The following is a 23,660-nucleotide window of genomic DNA, read 5'->3' as shown; positions in this document are numbered from 1 at the left end:
CAGTCAAGTCAACTGGGCATATGTGATGACTTCCTAGTGTGAACTTTGCTACAAAGTTTGCCAAAGCTTGGGCTTTTATTGCGGTTCTGGGATGAAACTTGATATCAAACTGTCCCAATTCCACTGCCCATTTCAAGATTCGCCCAGAAAAGTTCATCATCTCAAACAAAGCTTTTAGGGAAAAGGTTGTTAGAACGATTACAGTGTGGGCGTGGAAGTAATGCGACAGCTTCCTAGAGGCCATCATCAATGCTAAGGCCAGTTTTTCCAATGGTAAGTACCTAGTTTCTGCGCCCAGCAAGGTCTTGCTAACATAAAAGATGGGCAGGTGTTGGATTTCATCCGCTCTGACCAACACCGTGCTGACTGCGTGCTGTGAAACTGCCAAGTACAAAAAGAGTGCTTCTCCAGGTATTGAGGTTACTAGCAACGGTGGAGAAGACATGTACTCTTTCAGGCTTTCTAGGGCGCGGTCGCATTCTTCATCCCACTCAAACTTGGCCTTTAGTGCTTGGAAGAATGGTCGACATCTGTTTGACGACCGACTTATGAACCGGTTGAGCGCGGCTGTTAGGCCAGTGAGATACTGCACCCTCCTTGACTGTGTTTGTAATACCCCTGTTCTGTAGTATGCTAATTGGTCCTTAATACGAGTATGATGATGTGTTTAATATGATTTTATGTGCCATTTTGTAAATATATGTGATTTCGAAGTTCTATCTGTTCACCGTAGGAATATCTGTTTGAATAATCTGCTTTGGAAATTAAATCGGAGGCCTTATCGGCCACAAAACCCGAAATCGATTACGCCATTGTGATTGGCATAATTTTTAGAACCTACGGTGAAATTTAATTGGAAATTGATTCGGATCAAAATAATTAGATTCAAAATGATTAATTAGTGCCCCATTACCTTATTATTATTATTATAATGCCAATAGTGGGTTCTGTTGGGTAAGGGCACTACACCCTCTATTCTCCCTTCTTGGTTCATTTGACTGATTTGGGACTCAAATTAGAGGGGTCGGCTGTAGAGAGGGAGAGATGAGAGAATTGTGCAAATTGTAGCTTAAAGCTTGGAAACCTTGAAGATAATCCAAGAATTGTTATAGATTGTGAGAATCCAAGCTTCTGGGTGAGTAATTCTTGGATTATAGTTTGTAATTTTGTGTGTTCAAGCTAATTGGGTGAGCAAGAGTAAGATTAAAATGAAATTGGGTTGGTTTTGTTGAATTAAAGCTTGACATATGCATGCATGTAAGAAATTGTGTTGAAATAGCATGTATAAGCTTGAAATACATGATTCAAGTAGAGTTTTGGTTGAAACTCATGTTTTGATCACCATTTGTGTTGTCTAAGTTTGAGAATGTAGCTAATTCATCACATGCATGTACAATTTATGAAGATATGAGCTTGAATGTATAAATTTGTTATGTTAGAATGAGTTTGATGGGAGATTGGGGCATGCATGTGAATTAATTGTGAATTGAGCTCCATTGGGTTGAGATTTTGGGTTTACATCATATTAGTATACTTATATTTGAGAATTGAGCCATAACATACATGATTTGTTGGTTGAAAATCGAATTGGAGCTCAAGAACTCAATCTGGAAAACCCAGATTTTTGATGTCCGCTCGAGCGGGTTAAGTGTCGCTCGAGCGGGAAAATCGTGCTCCCAGCACTTTTTGCAGACATGGTTCCCACTCGAGCGGGGAAGTTGACGCTCGAGTGGAGAGCTATGTAGATAGGCCATCCGCTCGAGCGACAGAGTTAACGCCCGAGTGTGATTTTGATGTAACTAGTATTTTTGCAGGTCTTAAGTGTCCGCTCGAGCGGGGAAGTCCACGCTCGAGCGGGGACCTTATTTTCTGAAATTCTAAAATTGCATTCTGTGTACTGTTTTCCGTTCTCTTTCACTTGTAAGCACTCTTAGGCATGCATTGAACATTGTAAATGAGTTAACGAGATAAGAATAAAGCCTAAAGAGGAATATGTGAATTAAAGAACGGATTGAACTGTTAGTGACCCTTTTATGTTCATGAAATGTGTAGGGTCAAGCTCCAGGGCAAATCCACAAGCCGATCACTGTGAGTAATATCGATATTTGAAAGCTTAGCAATGTCCAACTGTTTATTCCCTTATAAGCTTTATGAGTTGCTAATTGGGATTGTGGATAAAAGTTTGACATGAACGAATGAATGGACCGAAGGTCATTTCGATATGAATAAATGGACCTAAGGTCGTTTTGACATGAATGAGTGGGTCGAAGGCCGTTTTGACACGAGTGTATGGGCTGAAGGCCATTTTGACGTAAACGAATGGACCAAAGGTCGTTTTGACAGAAATGAATGGACCGAAGGTCGTTTTGATAGAAATGTGTGGACCAAAGGTCGTTTGGACATGTATGAATGAACCTAAGGACGTTTAGAGATGAATGAGTGGGCCGAAGGCCGTTTTGACACGAATGTATGGGCCGAAGGCCGTTTTGACATGAATGGAAATCTGAATGGGCCAAAGGCCAGAACGTTTAGAACTACAGTCACTTGATTTGAATTTCGTATAATTATATATCTGCTAAATAGAAATATGAATTGGGCCCAAGGCCATTTGGAACATGTTGTTCTACATTGTTATGTAACTTTTGTATTTGATTTGATATTATTCACTGGGTTTTCGCTTACGCTCATTCATGTGTTTGTAGGTGAGCCAAGAGAAGTCCAGACCCAGCCTCAGTGAAGTCTGTATGGAACAACTAAGGTTTTGAGAGAGCCAGCCCTTGTGTCTCACGCACGAGACCCTTCTTCGCCCTTTTGTTATGTATTTACATTTTGTCAGGTTGGCGAAGTTTTGAATACGTCTGTATATAGTTTTCATGGGTTGACTTAGTTTGGATGATCCTATCTGTATAGAATCTTATGTCATTACACTTTCTGTTGTGAGTTATTAACATATGTACATATGGAATGTTATGGTGTGCATATAAGCACGGCTCTATGGACAAAGTTTTAAATTTGCTTCCGTTTGGCCCTTTTTACTCTGATGAGTCTTGTCTTATTTGGTTTGAGGCCGTAGGTAATCTCGTGATTACTGGCCGGTTATGGCCTTAACCCATAGGGACGGGTTCGGGTCGTGACAGTGTTGGGCCTCTCCAGATCTTGGATTGCTTTGATTTGAGTCGGATCTGCTTCAATACCTCGGTTGGTCACCAGAAAGCCTAGGAATTTGCCCGATCCTACGCCGAACGCACACTTGGATGCATTTAGACGCAACTTGTTCTTCTTTAGAATCTGGAACATCTCACATAGGTCCCTGAGATGGTCCTTCTCATCCTTGCTCTTGACCACCATGTTGTCTATGTAAGCCTCCATTGTTCTACCTAACAATGGCTCAAACATCTTGGTGACCATCCGTTGGAATGTTGCCCCTGCATTCTTTAGGCCAAAGGGCATGACCTTGTAACAATACAATCCTCTTGGCGTTATAAAGGATGTGACCTCTTAGTCTGATTTATATATAGCGATCTGATGGTAACCTCTGTACGCATCGAGGAAGCTAAGTCGATTGTGTCCTACCGTTAGGTCTACCAGTTGGTCTATCCGTGGTAGGGAAAAGTTGTCCTTTGGGCATGCCTTGTTGACTGTTTTGTAGTCCACGCAAACACGCCATTTGTCGTTCTTCTTTGGCACTACTACGTTATTGGAGATCCACTTGGGGTAGTGCACTTCTCTGATAGCTCCTGCCTCCAGCAAGTTTCCCACTTCTTCCGCCACTATCTCGACATGGTGAAATGCTGATGTCACGACCCAAACCCGCCCCTAAAAGTTTGGTCCATGACCGGCCTGTATATAGGCCTCAAAACAGAATTTTAGAATAATATTTAACCATATATGGGGCCTTAGGCGGAAACAATATCAATAAAAGATAACATCCATTGAGCTTGTGCATACATGATGGTTTAATTGGATTTAAGCATTTAAATACATTCCAAATATACCTATACAATCACAGATTTTATATAGATCTCACACACTCTTACATAAGACTTAATAATTTATAAAACTCCCAACAATAAATTATGGCCTCCATGTGGAGTCATACCCTAGGTGACTTGGCAGACAAGCGAACCTCAATACAACTCTAGTGTCAATCCCCGATGGCTCACCTACAGAAATATACATAAAACAGAATGAACAAGGCTCAGTGAATAATAGCAACTTAAGAAGGTTAATTGAATAAGCAAAACCTTGGATAAAATAAATAGACACATACCAACCATATACTGGTCTTATCCATAACTATATTTCAATACGGTCTCAGGTTCACATATAATACAGAACGGCCTTGGGCTCATATATAATACAGAACGGCTTTAAGTCCACAGATATGATACAGATTAGCTTTAAGCCTACAGATATGATATAGATCGGCTTTAAGCCCTAATGTGATACAGAACGACTTTAAACCCGCAGATCTTACAGAATGGCCTCTGGCCCACAGATAATACAGAACGGCCTCTGGCCTAACAAATACAAAACGGCCATAGGCCTAACAGGTACAGAACAACCATAGGCCCAGATGTCACAGATTAGCCATAGCCCAGTTCACATATGTATAGACTCAAGAGGTGTCTCGCATGGATTCTAGAGGTGACTCGCACTGCAGCATTTAGTTCCGTATAATACTTTGTTCCAAACCAGAAATCATTAGGTCTTAAAAACTGAACAATTCATATCATGTCATAGCATAAACAGAACGAATAAACAGAACAGAATACTCCAGATTCATCAGAATACCATTACACAATAATGCACATACATTTCCCCATGGTTTATTACAGACATAGTTGTCTTGTGAATAACAAAACATTAATAATAACTATTACCAAAAGGCACATGTATCACTACAGTACTATTGATAGTGACAGAACCATTCACATCATAATGGCCTCGGGCTCACTTCTATTAATAAGGACAGAATGACCTTTAGTTCATGTCAATGCCATTATTCAAACATATTTATTAATTTAATTAAAGTACAATATCAATGGAATAGGCCATTCACAAACAACAATACATAAATCATAATCATAGAAGTAAGTAAAACGTAACGTTACTCTACTATTACTCACAGTGATTGGCTCCCAGTAGTAATGGGACAATGTCCTTGTCTCGACCTATAAGTATAGTGCACAGCACATAATATGAAATTATACTCAATCCTTTGCTTATTCTCTTTGATCATTCAATCAATTAGCCATAGTGGTACCAAAGCTCATTATTCCTTAATAAGTTATAATCCATGTCTCAGAAAATAGAAGAAATCAATAGGAAATGGTTTAGGTGAAGAAATGGTACAAAATTGGTTGACAGAAAGTGAACAGTCGTCACTAATTTGGTCATAACTATTTTTTTATTTAGAATTTGGGAGTGAAACCACCACCATTGGAAACTAGACTTCCAGGGCTTGATTTTAGGCTCAAGAATCACTCAAAACGGAGTCTCGAGGCAAAAGATATGCTTATTCAAAGTTGGCTGGACAAAGCTGTCTCCCGCACGTGCGGGAAACAGAGCCGCACGTGCGGCCCTAGGCAGTTTGCAATCCGAAAATGGCTGAAAATTTGGGACTTCTCATTTTCAAAATCAAACCCTAATTACATGTAATTCAAGGCCCAAAACTCTTTAATACATGATAAATTTCACATCCTTAGCTTCTATTCCAATTTATATCTCCACAATACTACTCAATTTCTCAATCACAAGAACAAGATTATGAATTAGAACACAAAAACATAAAGTAACCATGGTTTGGGGTTTAAAACTCATTTACATGGGGGAACCCTCTTTAACCTCTTTAAGAACCATAAAACCCCTACAAGAAATTAAGTTGTAACATAAATTCATGTTATGGACAAGGATTCAACATTTTATTGCTTGAAGAAACAAAACCCTTACATATAATCATAAATAACCCAAGAACTCATTCTTTAGTCTATAATCTTCAAGTATTGAGAGGGAGGATCTTACCTTAAGCCTTCACCACCACCTATTCTTGCGTAACCATGATGAATTCAAGCCAAATCCTTGATTTCTTCATCATCCTCAAGGTTTCTCTTCTTCTCTTGCTCTCTCTCCAAATTTTTCTTTCCTTAGATATTTTCTTGGCTCAAAGATTGAGTTGAACCACTCCTATAGCATACCTATCTATATATATATAAGCTTCCACAAATAGGAAGGGCCAAACATGCCCTTACGAATCGCACAAAATTAAATTTCAATTAAACTTCCCAGATGACTCTAAAAATTGTGCTAATCATAAATATGTCTCCTGTTGTGGTTTCTGAAGCCCCTAAGGCCTTCAATTTGCAGTATAAAGTTAACCACCCAAACGTGCATTAACGAATCAGACAAATTAGATTTCCAATTAATTTTCCCAAATAGTTCTAAAAATTCCCATTAACATATCCAATTACTCAATTTTGATTTCTGAACCCATAAAAGTCGGTAATTTCAATTTTAAATCCGTAACTCAACAGATAATGCTTAAATTCCAATAGATATAATTAAATTAAAACGCATCTCATAGTTAAATAAAGATGATTTCTTATACGCATTTTGGGGTCATTACAGCTGATCTGCGAGTGCGCTGTATAACTGGTCGGGCAGTTGGGTGGACGTTCAGTTGGTGACAGATAAAGTTTGGGTCAATGCCAGGCATGTCATACGGTGTCCAGGCAAACACTTCAATGTTAGAGGTTAAGAATTCCATGACCTCTATTCTCTCAGTGCTAGACAAAGACGAGCCGAGCAAAAAGAACTTTTCTGGGTCTTTTTCATCTATCATTACCTGTACCAAGTCTTCTACTGCCTTTTGTTCAGCTGCCTTGCCAACGTTAGCAAACAGTTCATTGCTTTCAGGTTCTTGCATCATCTGTACATAGCCTTTGGCAACACGATTGCCATTTACTGTGACGAAGCACTGTTTTGACATAATTTGGTCTCCAAAGACCTCTTCTATCACTCCGACTTCGTTGGGGAACCACAATACTTGATGGTAGGTTGACGCTACCAATCGCATGGCATACAATCATGTCCTCCCCAAAATTATATTGTAAGTGGAAGGGACTTTCAATACCCAGAATTCCACCTGTTTCGTCATGGTTCCTGTCTTGATTGGGAAGATTATCTTGCCCACTGGCCACTCTGGCATTAAGTTGAATCCGATTAGAGGAGATGTTGTAAGTGCCATGTCTTTGTCCTCTAGTTTCAGTTATTTGAAGGTTTCGTAATACATTATCTCACATGAATTTTCTTGGTCAATCAGAATCCGCTTGATGTCGAAATTCTTGACGCGTAGAGTGATAACCAATGCATCATTGTGAGGGCAGTATATCCTTGCTAAATCTTTGTCTAAAAAAGATATGACATTTGTTGCCTCTGTTCTCCACTTTTTGATGGCAGGTTGTGCACTTAATACCTCCCTCAAGTGCTCAGCCTTTTTGATCATTCCCCTGAGCTCACATACCCGCTCAGGTTTGAATACCCCATGTATTACGTTAATTACGCCTTGAGGTGGAGCGTCGACCAGCATCTCGTTTGGGTTGTTGTGGTTTTGGGGGGCTGGATGCGTCCCTCATTCTATGTACTGGTCCAGGTGCCCAACTGTCACTAATTCCTCCAAATGTTGCCTCAGTGGTGTGCAATTTTCAGTGCGGTGCCCCTTTTCATCATGGAAGGTGCACCGGGACCTCTCGTCATAGTCCTTTTGTGCTTCTCCCAACTTAGCTGGCCATCGGACGAAAGGTTCGTCACGTATCTCACTTAAGATTCGGTAGATTGGTTTTTTGAATACTGTGGTAATGGCAGTGCGAACTCTTAACTTTTTTTTGTCTGGGTCTTCTCTGTTAGCCCGCCAGCCTCACCCATTCCTGCTGGGTTGTTCTACCGTGTTGACTTTTGCTGAAGTCTTTTTATCTGGTATTGCTGTTATGCCAGATTTCACTTTAGCATGGGCGTTGTCTTCATCCACGCGAATATGTTGGTGCACTCTCTCCATTAAGGCCTCCATTGTGAGGGACGGCGTCATTGTAATTGAGTCCCTTAATTTATTGCCAATTGGTAGGCCCCGTTTGTATTGTGCTATGGCGAGGTTTGTAGGGCAATCCTTAATCTGGTTGAAGGTTTCCCAGTAGCGACTGTTGTAGGATCTTAACGTCTCCTTGTCGCCCATGTCAATGGAGAGTAACTGATCGATCTCCACTGGTGTCTTGGTGTTCGTTCTGAACCTAGTCGAACGCCTCTGCCAATTGTGCCCAGGAGGTGATGCTACCTTCTAGTAGCCTTTCGAACCAGGTTAGACCTAGGTCACCAAGGCTGGATAGAAACATGATGCACATTAAAGCCTCGTTTCGCCGATATACTGCCATAATCTGGCGAAAGTGACTCAAATGCATGTAGGGGTCTGTCTTCCCCTCATAAGTGGTGAATTTAGGCTGGTGGAAGCTTGAAGGTAGTGGTGCGTTCTCTATTTCTGGAATGAACGGCGAGCTCTGTAACCTTCTTAATGCTTTGTCTGTTGGTTCATAAGCAAGGCGTGGCATTGGCATTCCTACCTCGACGCTCCCATACGTCCGAGGGGCCAACCGCTGAAGGGTAGAAACTCTGCGCGGGTCGCGTGCCCTAGTATCCTCTTTCCACTGTGCCCTTTCTTCAAGCACAATTCGCAAGTCAGATGATCTAGGCAACTCTGTGTGCCGAGATGACATCTGGTGTGTGTGCGAGGGTCGATAGGTGCTTCCCTCAGTACATGACCTCTCAGTTCTCGTTCTCTCAGACCTGGAGTAATGAGTCTTGGAAGTCCTTGATTGAGTGTCGCCTATTCTAAGGCTCCTACTTTCTGCTTGCGATGGTGTGGTATGCCTATGACGATCCTCCGAGTGGCGAGGAGGCGTGTTGCTTTTGCGCCCCTCTCTTGTCGCCACCCATTTTCCTTTTATCTGGCGTTTCATCAACTCCATGTCTGCCGCTATCTTCCTTATTAACTCGTCCTGCTCATTCACCCGATCCTCCAGAACTTGGGGGTCCATCATTCGCCTCTGTCTTTCAGGACTTTGAGAGCGACGGGGCTGTTAGCCCGCCTCCCCCTTGCATCCCTCTGGGGGTTCTGTCGCTGGGGCTCTAAATCCGCCATGGGAGGGATAGAGGGCAGACCTTCGCGCCTCCCACCCCCTCCGAGGTTTGCCCATCAATGGTTGATTGCGGCAAGTCTTCATTGTGCGCCATTACTTCTAATTAGAGAGGAAAAACTTGATCAAGAGATTTTGTTCTTTCTGGAATTCCCACAGACGGCGCCAATTGTACAAGCAAGAATTAATGTTCTCGTATAATCCTATTGATCAAATCTGCGCTCCTCCAAACGTCATCACTTTACTCCCTGAAAACACAAACGTGAGCTAGCCGGCGGGTGTGTGCCGGATACCTCTCTGATGCCTAAGTCAGCAAAATAGACAAATAGACAAAAACTCTGTGTATTCGAGAATCAAAGTTATGTTACCTTTACATAGGTTATTGTAACATGCCCGGGGGGTACTCGCGCGCTAAACAGTTTGGACCCCCGAGATCTCTTTGATCTATTTTCACGAGTGCAATGTGAAACATAGATGAGAGTCCAGATTTGGCAACTTTTATTGAAAATCCATTTTATTGCAATTTTGTCAAAAATGGACTGCGTCATCAGATCTCAGAGTCACCACCTAATATTTATTTTGGGAAAATTAGGAAACCCATGACTCGTGCCAAGGCCACTGTTCGTCGTAACCAAGGATGCTTGGCTCGGAACCGTAGGTATGAGAGGGGAAGGTCAATAATGAGCACCCCCGCCCACCCGATCAAAGATCGGCCTTTACTAACCATGATATGAATTTTATTTTATTTGTATGTTCATGTTCTGATTAGTTAATAAATCCTAAAATTTATTATGTGAAGCATACAAGTACAGACTATGCCATTCATTTTGGAACAATTTGATATCATGCATTTTGAAAGAGTTTTGACGATGTACAACCCAAATAAATTGAGTTTACAAGCATGAAAAATCAACATCATTCCAAATTAAGCGACACAACCTCCATCCACTGGCATTCATAGAGTTATATCACATAATCAACTAGCCTCATGGTAGAATGCTAGACATAGTAAGAAAAACACACACACACGGGATGCTAAAGCATAAAAACTCACATGTTTGATGTCCCACGAACAAGCTGCAAAACAAAGTTAGTAAAATATGCATGATCTTATATACAAAACCCTAATGCAATTCACTCATGAGATGCAACTAAAGATTCGGCTTCTAAAATATGATATGTGAATCATCTCAAGAACATGAGGCAGCGCACATAATCACATTGGAATTGATTAAATCCACAAATACAAACTTAGCCGAATCAAGATGCATGAAACATGGATGCAAAGCATAACTATGATAAAAAATAAATATGATGTTTATGTACAAATAAAGAAAGCAAGTAAAAGAACGGGATAGAAAGAAGCGGGGCGGGGAATTATTGCAACATTTTAAAGAATAATTACAAACCAAATTAGAGAGAGATGAGGAGAATATTACAACAAAATAAAAACCTCACAATACACTCAAAATAAAATAAATAAATAAAATAAAAGCTTCACGTTCTTTAGAACCGCCGGCGGAAATTGGTCAATATTGGGAGATTATGCCATCTTGTTCGGAAGAAGCTAACCGACCGGCCAAATAGGCCGGCTGGTGAACTAGGCCAAGCAAAACCTGTCTTGTTGCGAAACCAAGAAAAGGAACAAACAAAAAATATGTAGGTGGCTCAACTAACCACTACCGGTTAGATTAAAAAAAACGAAAATAAATATAAAATAAAATAAAAAAAGTGCAAACTCACAACATAAACCTAAAGCAATAAAACAAATATAAGATAGAACATGCAAAATTACAACAAAACTAATAGGAGACTAATACACGAAAAAAATAAATATGAGGTAAAACATGCAAGATTACAACAAAACTAATATGAAATTAAAGTATGTGAATAAAAATAAATAAATAAATAATTATGAGCTAAACAAACCACTAGGATTATAACAACACACTATGAAATATAAAGTAAGAAAATAAATATGAGATAAACAAACCACTTGGATTATAACAAAACACAATGAAATAAGAAGTAAGAATATAAATATAAGATATAAAATATAAGAAAATGAAAGATTAAAAATTCACCTTCCAAAGAAATATTGAACTTCTTGATTTCCAAACTTCCTCTTGATCACCCTCAAGTGTAGGAAGTGTGTTCTCAAATCTTCAATGCGAAATTATGGAGTTTGTGGTATGGAAAGTGGCTAACTCTCTAGTTTTTCTCACTTTCAATCACTAAACATTCTTCCTTATGATCGAGGCGATTGATCTTTGGCTATATCAGAATTTTTGGAGTGGTTTTGGTGTATGGAAATGAGGAATTTCAGTAGCTATGGAAGGTATGGGGTGTATATGGAAGATAAGAATATTTTTTGCTCAAAAACTCAAATTTTCTCCATTTTTTCACTCTTTTCTCACTCATTTCTCTTCAATTTCGTGGTCCTCCCCCTCTCTTACAATATGATCATTCTATATAGGCAATAGGGAGAGTACAGGTCAAAAAGAAGGTGGGAGACAGGGTGGGAGACAAGAATGTGATAGGAGTGCAAATTTTCAAGGTGGTTGCATGGGATACTCCTTTATGGATGCAAACAAAACATCTTTTTGACTATGGAGGATGATTAGGTATAATGGAGGATGAGTGGATGCACTTGAATGGCTCAAAAAATAGGTAAATGGGTTGTCCCAACCGAACCAAAACCAAGAAAAATGGGCTATTGCTGTTTTGGGTCGAATCAACAAAATCTACTTTTAAGCCCAACTTCAAATGGGCATATCTCTCCCATATGGACTTGGTTTTAGGCAGTTATTTGGTCCAAATTGAAGCCCCAGAAGTCTACTTTCCAATGGTGGTGTCCTCACATTTAAATTCCAAGTGTACAAAGAGATATGCCTAATTTAATGAAGGCTGTCTCAGACTGGGTCAACAAAATATGCTCTTAAGCTTAACTTTAAATGTGCATATCTCCCTTGTTTAGACTTGGCCTAAGGTGGTTCTTGGGTCTAAATTGAACCCCTAGAAGTCTACTTTCCAATGGTGGTGGCTTCACATTTAAATTCCAAGTGTACAAAGAGAAATGCCTAATTTAGTGAAGGCTGCTTATTTCCTTCTTAATGATTTGATACTCATCCTTTTCCTAAACCAGCTTTCTTTCATCCCCTCCTATTTCCTTCAACTCCAAACCTAAAAGAAGATATTTTTAAATATTTTTCAAAAAGTTCACCTCCCTTCCATTCATTTCCACTTTGCCCTTACTCGGTTTACTGAAAAGTGCAATGTTTTAATCGAAATGGGAGCCTCAGGACATCGTAGAAACATTTTAAAAAAAAAAACATATTTTGAAAAGAGGGTTTTAAGGTCTAAAATAGTTTGGCCAAAAAATGGGTGAAGGTTGGGATTAAAACTTAAATTCCATCTTTCTTACTGAGAATTTTGTGAGAAACACATTCTAATTGTCATCATCGGGTAATCAAAAGAAAGCGCCCAAGTCTTAGGGCCAGTCAAAATGGGGTGTCTACAGTTATGTTGTGAGCTTTTATAGGTTCCGCATAGCACAATCCTAATAGGACTCTTATTCCTCCAATTAGAGTCCTCCTAGGAATCACACTCCTGAAAGATAATGCTCATCCTTCAACACCCCCCTCACTGCTAAAACCAAGTGAGATGGTTTTATCACGGTTGGATGACAGGATGATCGAGCTAACACTTACCTTTTGACATACCCAATTCGGTAATTCTGTACGCAGTGCCTAGCTCGGTCCCCGTCCAAGTACACCTCGGTTCTAGTTGTTCGAATCGAACAAACTACAACAATCCCTCACCGGGCTAACCAGGATGAGGTCTATTACGCAAGGCCCAAGCTCCTCAATCCATAGCTCGGTCCGAATTTCTCCTGGGTCAAGCTTGCTAACTCTAAGACCGGGCTACGTCAAACCTTACCCCGGTCCATTGTGCGACCCAACTTACAAGGAAGCCCTTAGCTCGGCCCAGTTATAAATTACCCTCTCAATTATCATTTAAACACATAATAAAAATTAATTTAGTAAATAAATGTCTAAAAAATTTATCAATTTTACATAATTTTATTTATGGTGGGTGAAAATAATTTTAAAAAATTTAAAATATTTGTTTGACGTTTATTTTTGTCAAATTAGTTTATATTTTATTAAATTGACATTTTTTCTTTTGAAATTAAGCAATGGTATCTTCAATTGTCTTTATTTGAAATAAAATTCAAAATTCATGATCAAATGTATCATAATTAAAAAGTCAAAAATTAAAATAATATAAGTCCTGTGGGGATATATTTTCTGAGTACCAACACGTGGCAAGGTGACGCCGACGTGTCAGCCGAGGTGCCACGTGTCTTGGTCATTGTGCCGAGGTCACCTCGGCTAGGCCGAGGTTGCCTCCGAAGATATCGGAATCCGAGATAAGCGGATAAGGGACAAGAGACAAGAGTCCTAGAATGAAAAAGGAACTCAACTTGGATATGGACAAGAGTCTTAGAGAAAAGTGAAGACTTTTGCTAAGATAAGGATAAAGTTCTTAGGGAGTTTATCTTTATCTCTTGAGGAATCCAAAGTAAGTACTAAATTGAAGTCCATAGAAGTCAGGCTTCTAGTAGGACTTGGATTGAGTAAACTATAAAAGAGAGGCACCCCCGTGGGTCTAAGGTACGCAGTTTTATATTCAAGCTTTTGAGTTTAGCACTTGATTATCTTTGAGAGATATACTGACTTGATCGTCAGAGTGCCCCCGGGTGGAAGAGCCACCGCCGAAGCCTTTTCTTTCTGTTGCAGGTTATCTAGAGGCCATCTATTCTGCCAGTGCTTTTCCAGCTGATTTCTAGGCGGGCAGTGTGGTCAGAAAATTACCCACACAATTTGGCGCCGTCTGTGGGAACCTAGAAGAATAGATGGCCAGTGACGGACAGAGGGAAAACATTGGGGGCGACACCCCTGCTGGGAGTGGCAGACCAATTGATCTTGACTTTGAAGGAGACAACCACAACACAGAAACTCATGGCCAGGGCCACGGAGAGAAAGACGTCGGCCAGGAGGGCAACACTTCAAAGAAGACAGACCAAGGCAAGTACTATAACGAAGATAACCTTCAGGTATAGAGGGATAGGTGCCTACGGAGGGATGAGGAAGTAAAAGACTTGGCAAACAAGTTGGCGGACCTACAGTCGGTCGTCAACTTCATGATGCAAAATAATGTCATGCAGCCACCATACCCGCTGCAAGATACACCAATGCCAGCAACCAATGCCCAGAATGGAGGAAGATGAATAATCCCCAAAGTCCTTCAGCACACCAGGAGCGGAAGGCACTCACACCGACCTTCCAGGGAAGTCGGACGAGAGGAGCCGAGGCAAGAAGAGTCCCGAAGGACACATCGAATGAAGGATCCAGGGCCCAAAGAACATCGGCATGTTCAAGGGCAGGCACCCTGCTTTGACACAACCCATGGAGAAAGATCGAAACGGGCCCACCACGAGGCCGAAAGTAGTGTGCCAAAAAGATTGAAGTCCAGAGATAGCCGAGCTCCAGGTAGGAGTAAGGAAGACTTGAGGGATTACCTCAAAAGGAGGCAGCAGAATGTTGAAGCCGAGGTGACATCCCCAGTTAAGCCGAGAACACCGTTCTCGGTGGCACTGGACAAATTCGAAGCACCAAAGAGATTCAGTATGCCAAGATTCCAAATTTATGATGGTAAATCAGATCCCAACTTTCATGTTGGACTATACCTAAATTCCATGGCGTTGTATAGTGGGCATGAGCCATTGCTCTGCAAAGTATTCCCCTCATCCTTTGGGGAAATTGCATCCGATTGGTTCCATAAACTACCGAAGGAAAGCGTAAAGACGTGGGAAGGCCTGGCCGAGATGTTTGTGGCCAGGTTTGTGACGAACAAACTACAGCCCTTGAGGGTCGACGCCCTGATGGCTTTAAGAATCACCAAGGAAGAAAGCCTTAGGGCCTACGCGAAGAGGTACTACGAGGTATTCAATCGAATACCCGAATGCAACCAAGAAGTGGCGGTCGTGTCTTTCAAGAATGGCCTAAAAGATGGCTGCCCACTACGGAAGTCTTTGGCAAAAACATTGCCAAAAAGCATGGAAGAACTCATGGCGAGAATCGAGAAGTACGCCAGAGCCGAGGAAGATATGTTGGGAAACAAAGAGATAAAGTAGGAGAAGGGAAACGACTCGCCGAAGCGAGGCCGAGGTAGCAACGGGCCGACCAAACAAGAAACAGAATTGAAGGGCAAACAGGCAGTGACGACGGTGTTCCGAATCCCTATCCATAAAGTCCTGGACCAAATACGAAATCAACCCTATTTCAAGGCACCGGCAAGAGCACCAGGGGAATTTATGGGAAGAAACGTTGGTAGGCGCTGTGCTTACCATAATGAAGAAGGACACCCAACTCAGGGTTGCAGAGCCTTAAAAGTACACTTAGAAGACCTAGTAAGGCAAGGCCATCTGAGGGACCTTGTTGATGAGGCCAGGACAAGAGAAGAACAGGCAAGATTGCCTCAAGCACCAGCAGCACCGCCTCCCCCAGCACAACAACCACAGGTAGGGGGACCATGGGTGGTTAATGTCATCCACTCAAGAGTGAGCGAAAACGACATTTGGGGAGAAACCCAAAGAGTAAAACACATGCAGCACGTAAACCAGGTCGGACACAAAAGACCTCGACCTGAAGAAAGCCAAGGACCGATGATAACCTTCACTGAATCCGACCTAGAGATGGTCCAGCATCCGCATAATGATGCCTTGGTAGTATCCCTCCAGGTTAGGGAATGCCAAGTAAAACGCATCCTAATAGATCAAGGCAGCTCTTGTGACATCATGTACGTCAGATGTTACAAGGAGCTGGGCCTTCATCCTGACGACCTGGAACAATCCAGCAGCCCTATGGTCGGCTTCAATGGAACGCCGACATGGCCACTGGGCGCAGCAAGCGTGGAAGTACAAGCTGGTACTAAAAAGATCAAGACAGAATTTATGGTGATTGACACACCCTCGCCATATAACATCATCTTGGGAAGACCATGGTCGCATGCAATGGGGGCAGTTCCCTCAACACTGTATCAACTACTACGGTTCCCAACAGAGCATGGGATTGAAGAAGTCAGAGGAGATCAACTGTAGGCAAAAACTTGCTCCATGGCAGCAATGAAGACTACTTGCAGCATTCGAAAGCCAAAAGAGGCAGAGATTGAAGACGAGGACATGGAGGTCCTAGATGATGTCGGCAACGAGCCAACCGAAAAGAGTGAAGAAACACTAAAGAAAATCCTTGTCTATGAGGGCGACGAAGGACGCTTCTTTCTTCTCGGTTCAGGCTTAGCCGAAGAAGAGGAAAGAGAACTGGAAGATTTTTTGAGAGCCAACATTGAGGTGTTCGCCTGGACACCTTATGAAATGCCTGGCATTGACCCCGAGGTCACTTGCCACAGACTGAATGTCGACAGGTCGGCAAAACCTGTGATTCAACGAGCTAGAAGATTGACGTTGATGCACGTCGAAGCAGTAGAAGAAGAAGTAGACAAACTTCTGGAGGCCAGGGCCATCCGAGAAGTTCACTACCTGACATGGCTGTCCAACACAGTAGTAGTGAAAAAGAAGAACGGCAAATGGAGGGTCTGTGTAGACTTTACCAGCCTCAACAAATTCTGCCCCAAAGACAGCTTTCCTCTGCCCAAGATTGACCAGCTAGTAGATGCAACTTCAGGGCACGAAAGGATGAGTTTTTTGGATGCATACAGAGGGTACCACCAGATTGCCATGTACCCTCCAGACGAGGAGAAGACCGCGTTCATCACCCCTAAAGGCTTGTACTGTTACAAGGTAATGCCTTTTGGGTTGAAAAATGCAGGAGCAACTTACCAAAGGTTAGTAACAAAGATGTTCAAGCACCTGATTGGCAAAACGGTAGAAGTCTACATCGATGACATGGTCGTGAAGACCAAGGAATCTAAGGGTCATCTTGCCCACCTAAAAGAAGTCTTTGATATACTTAAAACATACCGGCTCCGACTCAACGCATCAAAGTGCGCGTTTGGAGTTGGATCAGGTAAGTTTTTAGGGTATCTGGTAACGAGAAAGGACATTGAGGCCAGCCCAGACCAAATCAAGGCCATCCTAGAGCTGCAGAGCCCGACGTCGGCAAAACAGGTTCAGATGCTTACTGGAAGGGCCGCAGCCCTAAACAGATCCATCAGCAGAAGCTTAGATAAATGCAGACCCTTCTTCAACTTAGTGAAAAAAGCCACAGACTTTCTGTGGACAGAAAAATGCGAAGCCGCTTTAACCGACCTAAAGAAGTACTTGACCACAACTCCGATTCTTTCCAATCCAGAACCAGGGGAAGAACTGTTTTTGTACTTGGCAGTTTCAGAACACGCAGTGCAGTACTAATCCGAGAAGAAAAAGGGGAGCAAAAGGCTGTTTATTATGTAAGTAAAACCTTGGCCGATGCAGAAACAAGGTATCTACCACTGGAGAAATTAATGCTAGCCTTAGTAATGGCTTCAAAAAATTTGAACCATTACTTTCAGGCACACAAGATTGTGGTCTTAACAGAGCATCCACTGAAGTCCTTGTTGCAGCAAGGAGACTTAACAGGAAGGATAGCAAGATGGGCCGTAGCCCTAGGTCAGTATGACCTGGAGTTCAGGCCTAGAACAGCAGTTAAAGGCCAAGTTTTGGCCGACTTCGTGGCAGAATTCACCCCCGAAACCATCGAACATTGGGCTCCGTTGAGCCAGGATGAGTATTGTCCCAGCAAGCAAGGAGAATCCCAGCCAAAGGTAAAAGAGCAAAAGAAGGAAAAGCTCAAACCCTGCAGCATCTACATCGGCGACTCATTCAGACTATTCATCGATGGAAGTTCGAACCGACAAAGAGCGGGGGCAGGAGTGCTGCTGATATCTCCAGATGGAGAAATAATAGAACAGTCCATCCGTTTGGGGTTCAAGGCCTCAAACAATGAAACGGAATACGAAGCATTAATTGTAGGACTAAAGCTGGCAGCAGCAGCAGAAGCAGATGAGGTAATAGTTTTTTGTGATTCACAACTTATTGTTAACCAATCAACAGGTGAATTTGCAGCCAGAGACGAAAGGATGTCGGCATATGCAAAAGAGGTCATCAGATTAGCAGCCCTATTTCAGAACTGCAGATTACTCCAAGTTAGCCGAGATGACAACACCCACGCCGACGCGTTGGCTAACCTGGCAAGTTCCATACAAACTGGCAAAACAAGGACAATTATGATCAACTATATGTCGGGCCCGAGCATAGAACCATGGAACACAGGATAGGAAGCAATGTGTGTAGACATGGGGCCAAGCTGGATGGATGCAATTGTCGCATTCCTGAAAGAAGGAAAGCTGCTAGAAGATCGTAAGGAGGCACACAAAGTCAGACTGAAATCGGCAAGATTCTGTCTGACAGAAGACGGACACCTCTACAGAAGGTCCTTCACTGGACCACTTTTAAGGTGCTTACACCCTTTGCAGGTTGAAGATTTCCTGTATGAAATTCATGAAGGAATTTGTGGAAACCATGCTGGGGGCAGATCATTAGCCCATAGGGCCATTACCTAGGGGTATTGGTGGCCCTACATGCAAAAGGATGCTGAAGCCTACGTGAAGAAATGTGAACAATGCCAAAGGTTTGCACCTTTGATACATCAGCCAGCTGCTGACCTAAACCCAGTATCCAGCCCTTGGCCGTTTGCCCAATGGGGCATGGACCTTGTTGGGCAACTTCCCCAGGCAACTGGGCAGAGAAAATACTTGCTGGTAGCAACAAATTATTTTACGAAGTGGATAGAGGCAGAACCTCTTTCCAAAATCCGAGATGTAGATGTCAAGAACTTTATATGGAGAAACATCATCACCAGATTTGGGATTCCAAGAGCAATAGTTGCCGACAACGGAACACAGTTTGATAGCAAACTCATCAAGAACTTTTGTGCGAAATTCAAGATCAAGAATTACTTTTCAACACCAAGTTTTCCCCAAAGCAATGGGCAAGCAGAAGCATCCAACAAAGTAATTTTGGATGGAATAAAGAAGAGGCTGCAGGCAGCAAAAGGAAAGTGGGTAGACGAATTGCCCAACGTACTTTGGGCATATCGGACTACGCCGAGAAGATCAACAGGGGAATCCCCCTTTGCCATGGCTTATGGCACAGAAGCAGCCATCCCATTGGAGATCGGTATCCTAGGGATCAGAACCCAGGGAGTAGAGAATGGCACCAATGATATAATCTTAGCTCGAGATCTGGATCTTTTGGAAGAACGCAGAGAGAAAGCTGCAATTCAGCTCGCAGTATACCAGCAATAGCTTGCTAGAGCTTACAACAAGAAGGTCAATCCAAGAGATTTTCAAGTCGGCGACCTAGTCCTGAGAAAAGTCGTCGGTAACAAGAAAGATCCCAGAGAGGGCAAGCTTGGCCCAAACTGGGAAGGACCCTACAGAATTACTTCGGTATTGGCACTGGAGCTTATCGACTTGAAGATAACGAAGGCAAAGCACTGCCAAGACCTTGGAACACTTGTAATTTGAAATTCTTCTATCATTAGATGTGCAGAATTTTTGGCCGATGTCATCAATAAAATCTTTTCCCTTTTTCTTTAAAACACATACGATTGATAAAGTTACATATTGGTGTTTTTGAGACATGAATAATGAGAACCCAAGTAGAACTCAGGTTCACATTAGGGGCAGAGAGAAGACAGAGATACTTAATTCACTTGTTGAAATTTGTAGCAATTTACAAGTTGGAATTAAGTTAATTCCTTAGCTTCACTTGTTGAAATTTGTAGCAATTTACAAGTCGAAGTTAAGCCGAGATTATTCCTTAATTCACTTGTTGAAATTTGTAGCAATTTACAAGTTGGAATTAAGCTGATTCTTTATCTTCACTTGTTGAAATTTGTAGCAATTTACAAGTCGAAGTTAAGCCGAGATTATTCCTTATCTTTACTTGTTGAAATTTGTAGCAATTTACAAGTTGGAATTAAGCTGATTCATTATCTTCACTTGTTGAAATTTGTAGCAATTTATAAGTCGAAGTTAAGCCGATATTATTCCTTAATTCACTTATTGAAATTTGTAACAATTTACAAGTTGGAATTAAGCTGATTCCTTATCTTCACTTGTTGAAATTTGTAGCAATTTACAAGTCGAAGTTAAGCCGAGATTATTCCTTAATTCACTTGTTGAAATTTGTAGCAATTTACAAGTTGGAATTAAGCTGATTCCTTATCTTCACTTGTTGAAATTTGTAGCAATTTACAAGATAATGTTAAGCCGACATATGATCATCTGTTGAAATTTGCAGCAATTTATAGGTTGAGGTAAAAGCTAAGTATATTGTTTAAACACTTGTTGAAATTTGTAGCAATTTACAAGTAGATCATTGTCATAACTTAAGAAAATACTTCACTTGTTGAAAATACTTGTTGAAACTTAAGAAAAAGTTTGCAAAGTTGACATTGAATAGTACATGTTTTACACTTGTTGAAACTTATGAAAAGATTGCAGGTCAGTATCTTGCCGAAGTAAAGCTTGTAGTTATTACACCCGAGATATGTAACCCCCAGAAGATTGCACAAGGAAAGAAAGAAGTATGTAAATCATGCAAAATATTCTAAGTATAGAAACCACGCAGAAGCAATCAAAGAAAAGACAAAGATTCGAGTGTTAAGAAAAGGAAAGCTGAGTTAACATTTACAAAATTGGGAGACACGTCAGCCACGCAAAAGCTTACATTGTTCAGAAAAAGATAAAGGAAAAAACAAAATACAAGTAAGCAAAAGAAGAACATAAAGCTAAGGGTCTTCTCCTCCAGATTGTTGGATTTGGAGATCAAATACAACCTCGGCCTTCTTCTCTGCCGCTATTTCGGCGTCAATTTCCTGAAGAGTTTGTTCGACAGTCTTAACCTCGGAAGGGATGTCGGCTGGAACAGTGTCAAGAACAGCTTCAGGGATAACCTTATCACCTTCTTCATCTTGAGTCAAGTCAAAGACTTCTCATTCTGAGGAGGGGACTTCGCCCCATCAGCATCCTTTGGTTTTCTGACCAAAGCCTCATCCTCTTCCTCATCGGCATCCTCAGACTCAGATTCAGATTCTCCTCCAGGTTGACTTGATGGAGGAGGAAGGGGGAACGACAGAGGAATAGCATCGGCATTGCGGTAGGGTGAGTCAGCAGGAAGATCAAGTTTCTTTATCAGGGACATCCAACCAAGGGAGAAGCCCCTGTTGCATGCCTGCCTGACTTGAAGTTTATATTCCTCAGTGACGTCGGCCATGCCCTGGGCGTAAGCCTTCTCATCAGCTTCCTTGATCTCGGCTTTTTTGGTGGCCAGACCCTTCTGAAGCTCTTTTTCGGCTTGGGCCTTTTTTACCTCGGCCTCTTTTTTCTCGGCCTCGATAACTTTTCTGATAGCCTCAGTAGACTCCGCTTTTTCTTCGGCCATCTGTTGGGCCTTAGTGGCAGCCGCGGCCTGATCTTCCAGCTTCTTCATCTTTGTCAGAACAGTTTTGTTTTCCTTTTTCAAGGCAGAAACCTCCCGCCTCATATCGGCCAACTTCTCCCTTGTTTCAAAAGCTTGCATGGAGAGAGAATGGGCATGTTGAATGGCCTGAAAGAACCCAAGGGAAAAGTTATTACACAAACCTTGCAAGTATAGAAAAAAGGGACAAAAAGACAAATTACCAAATGGGGGAACTTACTTGTACAGAGCGTTGGAGCATGAGGGCGTAGTTCTCATACTCGCTCATCTTGGCATTTCGCTCAAGATCACCAGGAAGGAGAACAGCAGTACTGAGTGCCACGCTGACGTTTATGTCTTCGGCACTGTCAGAAGCTAGAACAGGCTTATCCTCCAGGGTGATTTCAGGCACCCAGGGGACTCTTGGTACTTTGGAACCCGAGGTCGTCACAGACGATGACCTCGGCTTCTTCGATTGACTGGACTCTGACGGTTGGGCCTCAGCAGACCTCTTGGCAGAAGCAGAAGTACTCTTTTTACTCTCAGCCAATTGTGAGATGGGCAAAGCATCCTCAGCCTCAACCTCAGTAGCTTTGGCCTTGGGCTGAGCCTTTTTTATTCTTTTTGGCTTTGATGGGGGCATGGATTGAGCTGGTACAGCATCAACGTCGGCAGGTAGGTCTGCTAAGAGATCAACAGCGACAAGCTTCGGGCGACCCATCTCAGCAGTCTTGACAAGATGTCGCCGACGTTTTCTTTTTGGTATTGGGATTAAGTGTAGGGCTGAAGTAGATGGCAGATCTGCTGGGTCAGAAGTGGATCCTTGGTCTGCCCGTGATGTGGAAGCTGTGGGAAGAGTTGTAGCAGAAGGTGGAGAAAGACTCTTCTTCTTCTTCTTTGGGACGTCAAGCAGAGTGGATTTGTACGTAGGAATAAAGTTCAGAAGAAGAGGTGCTTTCCTTTTGTGGACAGGCAAGTCCAGGAGCCTTTTCAGGTCCTTGCTAGGAATGTAAGATTGGCGAAAGTCTTTCGCTAGCTTGCGGACGTCTGCAAGAAGAAACAGACATTAGAAACAGATAAAATCTTGAAGACTTGAAAAGAAACAACTAAGTAAATAACACTGGGCTCTTACCTTTGCCCTCTTTAACCGTTCGAGGAAGAGGGTATAGATGGACATCTTTGTCTGGGGCAAATTCCCAATTTCCAGAGACAATGAAGTAGTCATCTCTAGCCCCCTTGTTGGAGTCTGGGAGGTCGGCTACGATTTTGAATTTAGTGGACCTCGGCTTGAGGTAGTAGACGTAACCTTTTTCCTTCAGGCTAAGGGGGCACATGGTGTAACAGTACTGTATGTCGGCTAGGGTGATTCTAATGTTTTCTTGTCTGGCTAAGGCGATAATACCAAAAATCACTCGATAAGAGTTTATGGCAAGTTGCATAGGGTTCAACTTATAATAATGCAGAATCTCACGAAAAAGAATGTTAAGTGGAAGCCGAAGTCCACACTCAGTAAAGGCTACAATAGGGAGAGGCATGGTGCTTTTGGTAGGCATGATGGAGTCATCATCCCCAGCCAATTTCAGGTGGACATCGGCAGGGACGGAGAACTCCTGCCTAAAGTACTCAAGTTTGGTCGGGGTATCAACCCTATGTCTCCACATACCCATAACGTTGGTCTAAAGACAGAAGGCTAGGTTTCAGAAAGAAAGTGTTCTTAAGGGGTTATCAGGACCTCGGCAAATCCCTAGGAATCTACTGGTAAGGGTTGTATCAGTTTTCCCTAAAAATTGAAGGTTCTATAGACAACACCCAAACCTAAATCTATAAAGGCAAAGATTGAAAGCAAAAATTAAAGGCAGAAATCAGGAAAACAAGAAACAAAGAACGACGTTTTAGAATCAAAGAACAGAGGTATGGTTCTCAGAAGCGAAAGAAATACAGAAGTAAAAGGT

General features: G+C 42.1%; 1 protein-coding gene across 1 annotated transcript; it reads right to left on the bottom strand.

Annotated features, from left to right (window-relative positions):
• Nucleotides 1-21,144: 21,144 nt before the first annotated feature.
• Nucleotides 21,145-23,375, bottom strand: LOC145803861 (uncharacterized). Its single transcript, XM_082897241.1, has 5 exons — nt 23,372-23,375; nt 22,841-22,891; nt 22,367-22,755; nt 21,950-22,249; nt 21,145-21,858 (listed from the first exon to the last, which is right to left on the bottom strand). The coding sequence occupies exons 1-5, from the start codon at nt 23,373-23,375 to the stop codon at nt 21,229-21,231; spliced, it is 1,374 nt and encodes a 457-aa protein (XP_082753367.1). The 3' UTR covers nt 21,145-21,228.
• Nucleotides 23,376-23,660: the final 285 nt, after the last annotated feature.

Source organism: Camellia sinensis, chromosome 12 (assembly GCF_055761805.1).
Source record: "Camellia sinensis isolate YWXY chromosome 12, ASM5576180v1, whole genome shotgun sequence".
Classification (NCBI taxonomy): Eukaryota; Viridiplantae; Streptophyta; class Magnoliopsida; order Ericales; family Theaceae; genus Camellia; species Camellia sinensis.
This window is presented reverse-complemented; position numbering and strand designations above follow the sequence as displayed.

Excerpts from the sequence above, each read along its gene's own strand:
- LOC145803861 (XM_082897241.1), bottom strand. Across the intron at positions 22,250-22,366 it reads TACCTGCCGACGTTGATGCT|AGTAAAAAGAGTACTTCTGC; the intron begins GTACCAGCTCAA and ends CAATTGGCTGAG. Across the intron at positions 21,859-21,949 it reads TGCTCCAACGCTCTGTACAA|GCCATTCAACATGCCCATTC; the intron begins GTAAGTTCCCCC and ends GGGTTCTTTCAG.